This window comes from Panicum virgatum, chromosome 2K (genome assembly GCF_016808335.1).
Source record: "Panicum virgatum strain AP13 chromosome 2K, P.virgatum_v5, whole genome shotgun sequence".
Taxonomy (NCBI): domain Eukaryota; kingdom Viridiplantae; phylum Streptophyta; class Magnoliopsida; order Poales; family Poaceae; genus Panicum; species Panicum virgatum.
The window spans coordinates 1,578,278-1,592,626 of record NC_053137.1 but is presented as its reverse complement, the minus strand read 5'-3'; the positions used below and the strand labels follow the sequence as shown (position 1 = coordinate 1,592,626).

Here is a 14,349-nt window from a genome sequence, read left to right as displayed (position 1 = left end):
TATAGCATGATACGAGGCCAAGGGACATGCAAAATAGTTAAGGGAACCTTTACCCGGAGTTGATAATGGTTGACAGCAGCAATAACCATTAAAGTAGTTTGCTCCTGTGACAACAAGTCAACTGTGGTGCTAAACACGTTGACACAAAGTTATACGTTGTAAAGGAGAAAGTCCGGAATCATGATTGAAATGGATTGTGAGTTTAAATGATAGAAAGTTGTTGCGGATCCGCTTACTAAAGGCTTGCCGCCCAGTGTGTACAGAGAACACACAGTCGACATGGGTTTACGGTATAGCCTATGTTTTCCGGACGATAAAGGGCCCAAAGTTAAAGTGCCTATTTCAGAACCGAGAGGTGTGTTGTAGCTGTTAAGTCTATCGGTTATTGACCGTGACGATGAGGCATGCTCATATGCACTAATCCGTGATGGAGTAGGTAAACAAAGAATAAAGAATGTTGAAAGTAAAGATTGAGATAAGTTAAAAGACAAGATGAGATCAAGGGGGAGAATGTTAGTATTGATCTCCACCATTTGGGCCCAACGGACCAAATGGACCCTGACTCGCGCCCTGATCGGGGGCGCTCAGCCCATGGAAGGCTAGTGGGCCCCCGTCGCGCAGCCCCATAAAAGGAGGTGAAGATGAGCGGCACAAGGCACGAGGTTCGCCGCTGCAGCTAGAGTTCCCACCGTCCAAAACCTAGACCGATCAGAGAGGGGGGCTGAGAGCAACGGGAAGCGCCACCGGCTCGGCGTCGCCACTGGCCGGCGCCTCTATCACCTCTGCATCAAGCCGCCGTCATCCTCTCCGACTCCGGTGCCCCTCCGACCGTCGTCACCGCCACTGCTTCGACTACTCCGGCGGACTCCGACCTACACGGCGGCAAAGATGGCAACATTTCTTGCTCTGTAAAGGCTTCTCCCACTCGATCTACTCCTAGATGTGTAAATAGGATCTTTCACTCTAGCCTCTCCAAGTTTCTGCTCACATTTGATTCCTCTTTCTTCTCATATTTCTGAACCAGACCAGATAGAACTTGGCTAACTGTCTCATGGACAACAGCAGAACTGACAATCTCCGTCATTAGGTTTCAACCATATGTGCTAGCTGTCCCTTCCCTGCTCAGGAAATTCAACATGTAAAGTATACATAATACAGGAGAGACTGTAGATATCAACTTCGGAGATCACAAGAAAAGTTTTATTAGCGATGTAAGAACCTACCTTTTAACTGAATCTCAAGAAGACTTTGAGAGTCACCGCTTTGTACGTGTTTAATACTCAACTGGTAAACATGCATTGAGTGTTGAAAAGTGGAACAGGTGCGTTCAAGTTGCATGGAAATTCAAATGAAGATTGGTGTGATAACTAGCAGACGGCTGCGAAAGAAAAAGTGAAAGATGCATCTTGGAAATATTCCACTACCCTGCATTGAGCAGCTTGGAATATGCAGATAGAACGATACACAACTTGCAGCACCTAGTCAGTTAGGCGCACTAATAAAGAGGGGTTAAATCACTCTTTAGTCCTTTCATGATAGATTCCCTGCAAAGGGTAGGCAAAGGAAGTTTTGCTAAACAAAATACAGTTCTTATTCTTACTTGATGCTGTGTAATTTGCTTCACCAGCCTTCCGATCTTCGCTTCTTCATTGAATCTGAATGGTACTGTTGGTCATTGGTCAAAGGTGACCCCAGAGTACGTCGAGATCATCTCTTGGAGACCAGGTAACATGGTCCTGCAAGAACATAATAAGATGGCAGTAGCAGAGAAGAATTCAGTGGCATCATCGTCCAAGTCTCCCATTGGAAAAAGATGCAGTCAGCTGGTCAGGGACAGAGTGCGTGTGCAGTGGTGTGGACAATAATTAAAGTTGCTGAGGCGTGCTAAGCTGCCTAACCTGAGCATTCCACACGTAATGGTAATCCTATGCGCTAATTGAAGTTGTTAACCTTCATCTTCTGTTTTTTATTATTATTATTTTCAGCTCCGCAAGCTGCTCGAGTAACATGTCTTGGTAGATGATGGAAGCACAACAATCGTGAGGAAAGTATATATCAGAAAACAGATTACACCATACAGAGCTCTTACATGACATGGACAAGTACAAGATGCAATGAACATACACAGGGTCACAGACATTAGACATACACATATGTGGAAATGATCAGCTATATTTTTCACTTGTGCTGACCCATCAAGTTACTAGTGGATTGCGCGCGCGTTGCGCGCGCATAATTCCTTTGTAATTTTACTGGTAACTATTATGGTAGTAGTAGATGTTTTGAAGTGCAGGGAAATTAAAAATAGTATGTAAATTTTATAAGATCTGATAGGAAAATGGATAAAGGAAGGTCACCTATAAAGATAAGAAAACTAATCTACCACATTATCTGAGCAATTCTTGGCAGACTATGAGGTTATTTCAATCCTAAATAAATAGGTATCCCATTATAGTGGCAGGTTTAGTACCGGGGAAGCTGCTATGGTTTAAATTAAATATAAGGGTATAGTTTGTACCAACGATAACATCTGTTATTGGTTGTTAGGTAGGTATTTTGGAAGAAATAAAATACTAATAAGTAAATCTAATCGCCTACAAATTAACAGGAAATATGTGGATCGATAGAGATGGCAATGCTGGATCTGCATGTAAATTACAGTGGCAATAAACAGTGAGAGGAAAATCTGGAAAAGACGCAAGACCACATGATACGTGGCTGGAGTAATTTGCAGAACACATGCAAGAGGTCATTTGAATAAATTGCAGGACATGTGCAAGGTCATCATGGGGAAAGAGGCCTTCTATTGCAGGCCATATATATGATCGACAAGACAAGAGTATCCATACCTTGTCAACATTTTCACACTTGGGACCACAATAGCTGGAAAGTAAGCAGTGAAGCGTGTTGTCAGTGGTCAGACAAAGGGCAAACTTTTTCAACGGTTTCATACTCTTTTGATCATACAAAGAACAAACTTGTTCTACCATTTCATACTCTTTTGATCATACATGAAATTGGTACTATGGACTTAAATCTTGCTTGGACTTAATTAGGGACAGCAGCTTAGACCCACAAAAGAAAGAGCAATACCTCACCATTCGAATCATGTTCGTCCAGAATAGCATCGATACAAAATAAAAGAGAGAGAGAGAGAGAGAGAGAGAGAGAGAGAGAGAGAGAGAGAGAGAGAGAGAGAGAGAGAGAAAGTATGAGGTTATAATTTTAAGTATCAATTTTCCTTCTAGCTGCAGTCCAACAGCGATCGTGTAGAGCAAGCCAGATAAAAAACTTGCAGCGACCATGTGCTCTTGTCTTTCTTAGCATTTTTGCTCCTGGGATCGGATGCTGACCACCGAAAATGGCAGTAGAAAATTTTATATCACGGTTAACTCAATCTTTGTTGCTAAAAGGAAAAATGAACAGGAAGTAATAGTAACTTGCCAAACCAGAAATGCTCTAGTCTTAGACTTGGCTTACATAAAAGCAATTTAGTTGCAGACCCTTAATATTGATGGAGTCCATTTAACTACTGGGAAAGCTGAGTGTAATGTCACTATAACTCGACTTGAACCTAAATGCATAGTACCTTGTGATAAATGCACAGGAAAGCAAATGCATTACACATATGAATCACACATGGCCCTGGTTGCCGTGAAGTGGATCACTGAAACAAAAATGACTGTTCTGAAATTATAATTAGAGCATAGCTCGGTTTAGAAGAGTATCTTCTCAAAATAAACTAGAAGTTAGGGATCCTTAGAAATTTTGTTTAAGAAACGGAGGCATGTATGATACATGGCCAGCTGTTATAATGATCCTGATAATAGAGGTAATCTATGCCAATAATTTTGTCTTTCAAGAAAAGGCAGGGCAGTGACCGTTTAACTCTTTTATATTCTATATCTTCGTCTGAAGATGATAGGACATCTTACTTTTTGACGGTCATCACTTGCATTTGCCTCTGCAGCCAAGGAAAATAATCTTGGCCATGTTTAGTTCCTAAAAAATTTAATACAGTATCCGGCATATCGAATCTTCGAATATATTCGTGGAGCATTAAATGCGGTTGGAAAAATAACTAATTACACAGTATAACTATTTTATTCGAGATGAATCTTTTAAGCCTAATTAGTCCATGATTGGAAATTAATTATCAAATAACAATGAAATGTGCTACAATACCAAAACCCAAACTTTTTCGCGAACTAATCACAGACTTACGATTAATAATGACGTCTAGAGTATTCGGAAGCAAAGAATTTGTAGAAGTAGTATAGAACTATGGTCTTAAGCTCGAGGCTGGATCTTCAGAAGTATAAACAGGAAATGTGCGAATATGTGATGATGGTGTACCTCTGTGAAATATAGATGCCGCTACCTCCTAGCCATCCTATTCAACCTGCTTGTTGTCAATTGGGTCTGGATGGAAAAAGGAGTTTCGAGAATGGTGTTCATTGGTCAATTTTCTTTTATGGTTTCAAGCACTGACAATTAAACTAATAATAAGGTATGGGTAGTGTACCTAGCTGTGCTTGCATCTTCTTCTTCAATACTAATTCAGAGCTTCTACCTTCAAAAAATCCAGAACTCATGCAGTGCCGCCCTTGTTGCAAGCCTGGCCACCGATGTGTGAGATTCTTGGATTTGGAGCAAGCAGGTACCTGCACGGATTGGAGTGTCACGGATTGGAGATTATTGTACCCATTTTGAAAGGAAATGTGTTCTGATTTTAGCAAGAAATGAGGGAAAGCATGCGTTGGATCTGAATATAAATAAATTGGGGAAAGAACAGAGTTGGGAGATGGATTTGATGCGGAAGCAAAAGTGGTTAGAAAGTGAGTCAGAGGGCTCAATCCAAGGGTAAAGGACCCGGTTTGGGCTGAGGCGAGTTCAATTGACTGACTGCAAATCCGATTTGGGTTGGGAAGAGGCAGCACACTGTGTCTCCGTGAGTTGTGGACAGCAAGAGGGGGGATTGTGACGGGAGAAAAACCTCACCTGCGAGGTTGAGGCCGCTCGCGAGGAAGATAGTCTTCCTGGACCATTGCAGCTTGGAAGGAAGTCGCTTGCCAGTGTTGCCCACTACCGCGCCGCCACCGTTCGCCATGCACAGCAACCACTCTCATGCGCCATTATTGCCGAGCAAACCGTGAGTGGCAGTGGCGGAGGCCGCTACCCGCAAGGACGCCGCCGGCAGCTGGGATGTGGTCGGTTCTGCGTGCTACAGCGCCAAGTGGAGCATGAGCGGCGGAGGCCGCGATTCTCGGGAACGGCCGTGTGGCTCTCGTCGGCTCCGCATGCTACAGCACCGAGCAGACCATGGACGGCGACGCCGGAGGCTCCAGCCCTTGGAGACAGCCGTGGCGCTGTCGTCGGCTCCGAGTGCTACAGCAGCAGCAGCGGAGGCCGCGAGAGGGAGGAGGTGGAGGATGCGGTGACGGAGGGGAAGGGGGGCGTCCGTTGACCGGGGAAATCATGGTGGAGAGGCTGCGCCAGATCGAGCTCCACGGGAATCAACCATCATGGATAGGATTGTGCGAGCCGAGTCTGGGAGGCGGCCGAGGAGCTCCGCCGCTGGGCGCCGGCCTCCTTGTTGCTACCGCCGTGGCCGCCGCCGTCGCCACCTCCTTCACTGTCCGCTCAGCCTCCGAGCGGAAGGAGCAGATGAAGCGAGCGATGGCTGGAACAGGGAGGCTGGATTTAGGAGAAGGACCAGAGATCGCGCCATGGAAAAGGCCGGAGGAACAAGAAAGCTCTCGAAGAGTCGCAAGAGATATTTACTGGAACAGTAACTCATGGGTGAAGTAAAAGTAAGCCGTAGATTAATCATCGGACGCTGTAAAAAAATTTCACTGACGTGGATGTCCTGGCCGCTGGCGGAGTCGCGCTCGAATCATATATAGAAATAGAAATGCATGGCCGGTGCAGGATCAGATCGAGCCTTCCATCTTGTCAGATGAACGCACAACCCAAAGCTTAAGTAGGTCCTCTTTGGCCACCTCCTTCCATCCTGCTATGCTGTAATTATCTCGCTGTTGGACTACGCTTTTATCCAAAATCCGTGATCTGGAGGCTTTACTTCGACGCCTTCTTGTCTTCTCCACACAAAGGTTCGCAGTGCCATGGCTAGACTTCATACACATTTGATACATCCTTGACTCTTTGTTTTGATAGAGGTAACCTATGGCTTTTGGCAGCAACTTCTCATCGATATCTTGTAGGCATGCATTCTTGTGAACCATTTCCTGCACCTCTTCACCAATCACTTCCAAAGCATAGCTCTCGGTTTCAGTCTCTACATCCTCTAGGGAGTCATGTGGTAAGAACAAAACTCCTAGCTTTAAGAGAGGCATATCTGAATTCACAGAACTACTTCCTTTGTGTTCAACACCAGAACTTCGAATGTATTTATGATCATAAGATAGTGAGACATGGCACTGTAAAAACATTGAAATAACCTCCTCTGGAAATATACTTGACAATAGTCTCAACGATGAAGCTGCTGTCTTGTTGGTTCTAGATGAAACGCTCAAATTCTGCTCATGCTGATTGCAGCAGAGAGGGTTTGGACGAAACCATTGAGTCAAAGTGTTGTGGACATTGAACCAGTATGCACTTTCACCATAAGGAGATTGTGTTACCCAAGAAAAATCCTGGTTAGGCAACTGGATGAGCTCTCTCTTGACACCTTCAGCTGCAAACTTGAAGTGAGGTGCGACTGACTGCATGCACTTGATTATAACACCGAATACATCTGTACTTTCAGACAGACGTAGCATGAATCCTAGCCTGAAACCCTTTGTAAGTTCCCTGAAGTCATGGCAAACAAAGCCTACCATCGCCTCTACTCCACGATCCGGAGAGCTCATGGGTCATATGCCTAAGAAGTAAAATCTTCTTCCTTGAAATGCTTGGTACCTAAGAGCCTTCCCTCTAAGAAGGCTGCTGATGAGATGGTTGAAGAACATGTACTGCCGTGGGGTTCCACTGAACTCAACAAATTTAAGGAATTCATTTGCTCCATCTGCAAACCTCTCAAATCTTTGAACAACATCAGTAGAACTACTTCTTGACTCGTCATTACTAGATCGAGTAATAGATGAGATGAATGACTTGGTAGCATAAGCAATCCGCTTGGGATATGATAACTGACTCACCCGCTGCCTGATCTCTTGCTCTTCTATGGCACGCTGCTTGCACCTTTGCAACGTATCACCACACTCCTGGGCAGCACGCTTCAGCTTGCTCCGCCACCGTAGTAGTGGCACATCAGTGATTTGCCATTTGTCGGTCACGTGGGCACAGATTCCATCTTGATGTGTGCCATCTCTAGCCTCTCCAAGTTTCTGCTCGAATTAGATTCCTCTTTCACCTCATATTTTTGAGCAAGACCAGATAGGATTTGGCTAACTGTCTCCTGGACAATTGCAGAACTGACTATCTCTGCCATGTTCAAGCAGTATTCCTTCCTTGTTCAGAAAATATATAACATATAAAAATGTATGAGAGATGAGATATACGAACTTAAGACAACAAATAAGTTTTAACTTAGCAGCTGCAAGAACCTACCTTTAATTGAATGGCATGGAGGAGGTAGACAGCTATCCAATGTACTCTTGAGAGTAAACCTGCTTACTGCAAGGGAAGATTGAGAACTTAAAGAGCGAGAAGAAAGTGATGGCCATGTTAGATGACTTCAATAGTGAGGGGTTTAGCTTTGGTCTCTCCAAGGGATGTTGTTTAGTCAATAAGTCGGCCTTAAGTCAATGTCGAGACTTTCCACTTCATTACAGGTGTGAATATACTTGGCCAACAACGCCATCATGTGGAAAAAAAGACGAAGAGGTGTGTCAAGTCATGTGAAAATGGAGGTGTTAGTGTGGTAACTGTTAGCAACCTAGCTAGGCTTGCATGCCACGGCTGTTGCCTGGCTTGTTGCTTGCGTTCATCACGCATGGGTCCATATCGGCAATCTCCCCCCTTGATTCTGTTTCTATAAACAAGGTGGTTGAGATTGCCTTGATCCTGGGCTATATATGTAATCCTGAATTCTCAGTTGAATGCATTGAACATTTTGCGTGATTTCAATCTCTATCAGTAACTATCAATGATAGGGTAATTAAAGTTTGAAAATATTTCATCTACACAGTAGCGGACAAGGAACTTGGAAGAAGTCACCATCTCTGCCATGATGTGCTCAACAATGTATGAAAAATCTGCACTTGGAAGAGGATTAACATCACTCTTAATAAATCAATATACATGAGTGGATCTGGGAGTGCATGTATTGCTAGAAAAGATTAATGTAGTACCGTGGTTGTAGTAGTTGCTGGTAGGGAAGAGGTGAAGATTTAGTAGTGCAAGATCATGCTCATTAGCAGGTACCAAAAAATGTTTGTTATCTTTATAACCAGATGTAAGCTGATCACAGAAAATTAAATACGATGTCTAACAATCTAGGAGCAAGATGAAAGTCAAAGGAAAGTGTAACTAGCAAGAATGTTAGACTTCATTAGAAAAGGAAGGGGATTTAGTTAAAAGGAAGGACTTGAATTAGTAGGCTCAATCAGTTCCATTTCAATATTTCATAGGCCGCTGGATTTTAATTAAGACTTGAGATGCAGTACCATAGAACTTTTTTTTTCTTTAAACGGGCAGGAGGGTTGCCCATCGCTATATTGAGAAGTAATCCCTGTTATGCATACTGAAAGCAAATATGGCTTGGGAAAATAACAGAAAAATGAAATGGCACCGTCCATGAGTCAAAGATCATTTCTTTTACTATTATTTGCATGGACTTTATCTCAGCAGAAACCTTCAAGACACCTCATCTGTTGGATCGCTCAATTAGATATTTCGGAAGCAAATCATTAGGTCCTAATTTTACTTCTTCAAATTTCAAACTTTGAATTTGCAACAAAAGTAGTGACTGAGCATGAATAATGACTGAGGTAGAATTCAGAGATGGTAATGGTGATAAATCCCACCCACCCCCAAGGCCCCACCCTCCGGTTCAGTGGTTACTAAAGGCATAAAGCAACAACAATCGCTCGTGGTTCGCAATTTTGCAGTGAACTGTAACACGGATGCAATAAGCAAAACTGAGCACCTAAATGAAGTTGCATATATAGGGGAATGGATCAGCCGAACGTATGAACCTTGGTGTCCGCCGGAGATGGATCCCCCATGGCCACTGATGGCTGCCGCTGGACCAACCAAGGAGCACGAGCTCCTGGCCGCCCGACTACTGCGGCAAGGCTCCTCGCCGGCCCGTCACGACGAGCTCCGTCCGAGAGAGCCACGAAGGGCTGGTGCTCGACCATGGTGGCGGGGGCACGGACACGCAGCATTGGCGCTGCAGCGTGTTCCTAGCACAGTTTCGCGCACTTGGTCGGCGGCGGCGCCCTGAGCGCCGGCCACCGGACACGGTTGCGATTAGAGAGGATAAGAGATTAGGCTCTTCTTCTATCTTTTTGTGCATGTCCATGGAGGCCCATACTCACGGCAGACCAGATCATAGCCCAATTATCAAATCACTTTGTAAAGCATGGCCCAATATTCAAACACCGTATGGGCCTATTACCTCAGCCCAGTCCTCATGGTGAATCTTACACTATCTTGGGCTAACTGTCTCCTGGATGACTGCAGAACTAACAACCTCCTCCAATAATCTCTTCTATTTCTCAAAAATAAAAAATAAAAATCTGTAATCTCTTCTCAGCTCTAGAAATACAACACATATCAGACTAAATACAGGGGCGTCCTTGGGCCCGTGCGAGCCGTGCGATCGCACGGCCCCCGAATTTGAAGGGCCCCCGAAATATGAAGTGTACTTTAGTACATAGTAGTATAGAAGACTTCAATTTTATAAGTTTGCAGTCCATTTTCTACTAAAACTAAGCCCAAATTCTAGAAGTTGAACTGATCGGCCCGACGCCCGGCCTTCCAATTCCCCTCGGCGGCCCGGTGCACAATCGCGAGGCTAAACCCCCAGACCGTCGCTTCGTGTTCCCCTTCCTCTCACAGTCGCGCATGCCGCGCCGCACGTCGTGGCCTCCGCCTCGCGGTTCACCAGCAGGCCCCTGGCGAACAGGAGCAGGACTTGCACCCAACCACCCTCGCCCATCCAATTCCAACTGCCATCATCGCCCCACGCCTGGTCACTTGCAATTGCAATTGCACTATAGCAGTGGCACTCGCCAAGGCAGAAAGCTAGGCCAAGAGTAAGACTTAATTTCGTGTTATTTTTCTTATTTCATCATTTGTGTGGATTAAAATACATCTATTAATTTTATTCTTACCATTGCAAATGCAAATCTTGTCCTCGACAAAACAACATAGGAAATATGATTCCGGCTATCAAAAGCGTAGAAAGAAACAAAGAATAGATGAACCAATTGAATCTCAGAAACAAAGATTTTATTTCAATGAATGGCTAAAGAATAAATTTCTTCAAGTGAACAATAGGTACGGCAATTTTCGAAATATCCCATTAATATGCTACTTGTTACTATTGTTTGATTTTACTATGCCACTAGGGCCTCGTCTTAGCATTTCACACTGGCCCCTGATTTTGTCGGGACGCCCCTGCTAGATATATGAACTTTGGATAACAAGCAAAGATTTGACTCCACTCCACTCCATAAAAAATTACCCAAACACCTCAATTAGCTCCACTCAACTCCACAAAAAACTAGCTCCACTCCATCTTTTTTTGTGGAGCACCTCAAGAGGTGCTCCACCAATTCTTGGAGCTGGTGGAGTTGGATAAAATTACCCACCATGCCACCAGTTACATATACTTCCCATACCGTTTCATTAAAAAAAGAAAAAAGTCAAAAGGACTCACTGGTGCTCCCTCCGGCCGCCCGCCATGGCTCTGACGCGCCGCCCTCCATGGCCCCGCCGCCGCCCCCGCGGGCTCGCGACCGCCGCTTCCAGGGCTCGCACCGGTGCCAGGGCTCGGGGTCGCCGCCTCCAGGGCTCGCGCCGGCAGATTCTGCCTCCGAAGCTCGCGGCCTCGCCCCAAATCGAAGCCCTACACGCGGCGGATTGTGTCCACCAACTCCGGCGAGGTATCCTCCGGCGGCGATAACCGAGCAACAGGCTTCGTGCTTCGCACACGCGCGCGGCTAGCTTGTTGTGTCGCACACGCGAAGCTGCAGGGCGCGCCGCCGGCTCCATCGTCAAGGAACCAGGAACAGAGCAAGAGCATAGACTCGCCGCCCCCTACAATTTCCTCTAGCACCGCCGCCACCGACCATGGCCCGGACGCGCCGCCGCATAGGCCCACTGCCGCCATGGTTGGTCCGACGCTCCCTAGCCTGGGGCCCCTCCCGCCGGGGGCTCTTGCCGTCGCCCGGGATTGGAATGAAGCATGTTGGGGGTAGAAGAACCAGTGGGGCCCGCGTGGAAGCGAGGTGAGGGAACATGGGCCGAGCTGGGCTGTTGCTTGTGTGCTGGGTTGATAGGATTTTTTTTTGGAGTGGAGCTCTCCCAAACATAATGGGTTGGAGTTGGTGGAGTGGAGTTTTGAGAGTGGAGCTGCTTTTGGTGGAGTGGAGTGCTCCCAAACAGCCCCTAGCTTAGGGCACCACGAACCTACATCTACCCTTTGATTATTTTTTTTAGCATGGACGTTGAGGACAGCTATCCTGTGTATAGAGTCATAGAGATATCCTGAGGACAAGATCATACCAAAGTATTGTCCACGACTTTGGGGTGGAAACGAGGTAGAAAACAGGTCCAATAATGAGGGGTGTGGTGGAAATTTACCTAGTTAACCATGAGAGTGGACAAAATTAGAACTTTTGTGGTGAACGTTTTGTTCGAAAAATCAAATGTAGGGGTGGACAAGGAACTCAAGAAAAATCTTGGTCTTTGTATAATGCTCCCTCCTTCCACATTTATATGGTGCACACGCTTATTAAGATTGAAACTTTGCTATCTTTGACTAATAATTGACTATTAGTTTTTTATTTTAGAATGTAAACTTTATATGATTTGATTCGTAATCAAATATATTTTATCATGATTATAAATTTATAACGGTAAGTAATATAATATATGATATATGAATGGTCAAAGTGTTATTTGGAAGATCATGCTATTTATAGTATGCCTTATAAACATGGAAGGAGGGAGTACGAAGAAGGTGCGACCACTTTCAGACTACCCAGCAATTTGTTGTGGATGAAGCAACTACTAGACATATATCAGAAATTAGCTGGGACAATAATTTTCATGCCATGTGTTGGAGAAAAAACAATTTTCATGTCATGCCATGTGTGACGAGGTGCAACGCGTTGCAGAGCGCGGCGACGGTGGAGCTTCTGAGTTGGGCAGCATGGCGGTTCCCTGCTCTGCCTTTGGGCGAAGTGTAGGGGCAATTCTATTTATCGCGTGCGTGGCTGCCAGCCATCGCGTCGCAGAAGCCGAGAAGCGCAGGAGGAAGCTTTCCGCTGTGCTGTTCGGCTATTCAGCTGCGCTGGACGGCGTCCTTGTCTTTTTTTTTTATCCGGCCTCATCTAGTACTATTCCACTTTCCATTAGGTCGGTCTGTATTAATTAAACACATGTTGTTGTATCTATTCGCCAGCTCTTCAGTTCTCGGTTTTCTACATAGGGGATGATATGGGATTCGCAGTTCTAATTTCACCATCATTTTAATTTTGAAAATCGATTAGGGTGGACAATTGACACGTATGATTCTTGTTTCTTTCTTCTAATTCTAATTTTACTTTTTTAATTTGCTTTGGTTTTTGCCTTCATGCATTAGGTACCAGGCGTTTATTCATTGCGCGCACTATTGCGTTGCTGAAGACTTCCCCCAATTATACTGTACAATCCTTTTAGCGTTTTGACTTGTTTAACAACATTTATAATTCTGAAACATTTGGACCTGTTTAACTACATCTATTCAGAACTTTTTTAAATGTTCTAATGTTCCGGTACAATCCTGAAATATTTTACAAACATATATGAAATGTTTTGGAACAATCTGAAATATTTTTCAAACAAACCCATTGTTCGCTTAAACGGTTGTTTAGCCCGTTTACACACTACACAGTGGTACACCGTTTCCGTTTAATTGGTTATTTCAACCGTTTAAATGGTCGTGTTTCTTGTTTAAACATCCGTTTTACTCCGATAATGAGCTAAACGGCAAATGACTGATTGTTTACCGTTTTTTTTAGAATAACACTGAACAAACTTGAAATATTTTTTAATCATTCAAAACATTATAAAGTGTTTAACACTATTTACTGGGAAGTTTTCTTGTAAATATCTTTTTCAGCACAATCTTCCCAAACTAATCTAAATGTTTCAGAACACTCTAAAGTGTTTTCAAACAAACCTGAGTTGTTTTTAATTATTAGGGCATCAGCAATGTATCTTCACAAACCAGTAAGTAAGGTGAGTCCCTGTAAAAGTAGGTAGTTGTTGTTAAAAGTTTTACAATATCAACATGCAAAAGCAGGTAATAAGACGGGTTCCCTAGCAAATAAAAAATAAATTTGTCTGTTGCTTCATCCACATGGTGTGTGGAGAGAAAGGAAATCAATAGAGAGAGAATCTTTGAATCTTTTATTACTTACTGCCTGGTAGTAAGACTACTACCTGGTAGTAGTTAATGCCAATGCCCACAATACTTGTTGCCAGCAGCATGGTATTTTTTATTCCTTCTTACCCCCTTCCTACCTCCCATTGCGGGTGCCCTTAAGAACATCATGAAGTGTTCCGAAATTTTTAAAATGTTTCCAAAACAACTGTGAAATATTTGTTAATCATTCAGAACATTATAAAGTGTTTAACAACACATTATTGAAAAAAAATTCGTGTCAAAAATTTCTCAGAACAATTTTTTGTGTAAACAATTTTTTAGAACATTCTGAGATGCTCCCAAATAAATAAAAAATGTTTCGAAACACTCTGAAATGTTCCCAAACAAAGTCTTGAATGTTTTAGAACTAAAATGATTTCAAACAAATACAATGTGTTCAGAACTTTTGGAAATGTTCTGAAAATACATTCTAAAATACATTCTAGAACAAATCTGAAATGTTCTAATGTTTTGGAAAAGTTCTAGAATGTTCTAAAATACATTCTAGAACAAATCTGAAAACTTTTGGAAAACTTTTCAAACAAATACATTCTAAAATGTTTTCCAAACAAATCTGAAAATCTTTTTAATCATTCAGAAGACTATGAAGTGTTTAGTAGCATTTCTTGGGAATGTTTCGTGAATATTTTTTTCCAGCACAACTGTGAGATGTTTCCAGACTAATCTAAATGTTTCAGAACACTAAAATATTTCCGAACAAACCTGAATTGTTTTTAATCGTT

At 43.6% G+C, this 14,349-nt stretch overlaps 1 protein-coding gene across 13 annotated transcripts; it reads right to left on the bottom strand.

Moving 5' to 3' along the window:
• Positions 1–495: 495 nt before the first annotated feature.
• On the bottom strand, positions 496–9,578 carry LOC120660572. 13 transcript variants are annotated; one of them, XR_005669669.1, is made up of 5 exons: positions 7,573–9,558; positions 5,002–7,472; positions 4,526–4,664; positions 4,357–4,422; positions 496–1,736 (listed from the first exon to the last, which is right to left on the bottom strand). XR_005669669.1 is itself a non-coding variant. In XM_039939157.1 (3 exons), the coding sequence occupies exon 3, from the start codon at positions 6,870–6,872 to the stop codon at positions 5,934–5,936; it is 939 nt and encodes a 312-aa protein (XP_039795091.1). In that variant the 5' UTR covers positions 6,873–7,472; positions 7,573–7,638; positions 9,162–9,540; the 3' UTR covers positions 5,765–5,933. The 13 variants fall into 13 exon arrangements, 2 of the variants coding, with proteins under 2 accessions (XP_039795091.1, XP_039795081.1); XR_005669653.1 differs by having other exon boundaries at positions 1,384–1,736; positions 5,002–7,468; positions 7,573–9,155; XR_005669675.1 differs by having other exon boundaries at positions 1,394–3,348; positions 7,161–7,468; positions 7,573–9,578.
• Between the last annotated feature and the right edge of the window lie 4,771 nt (positions 9,579–14,349).

What these genes read in the sequence shown, in the direction of transcription:
- LOC120660572 (XM_039939157.1), bottom strand. Translation starts at nt 6,872, where the DNA reads ATGAGCTCTCCGGATCGTGGAGTAGAGGCGATGGTAGGCTTTGTTTGC.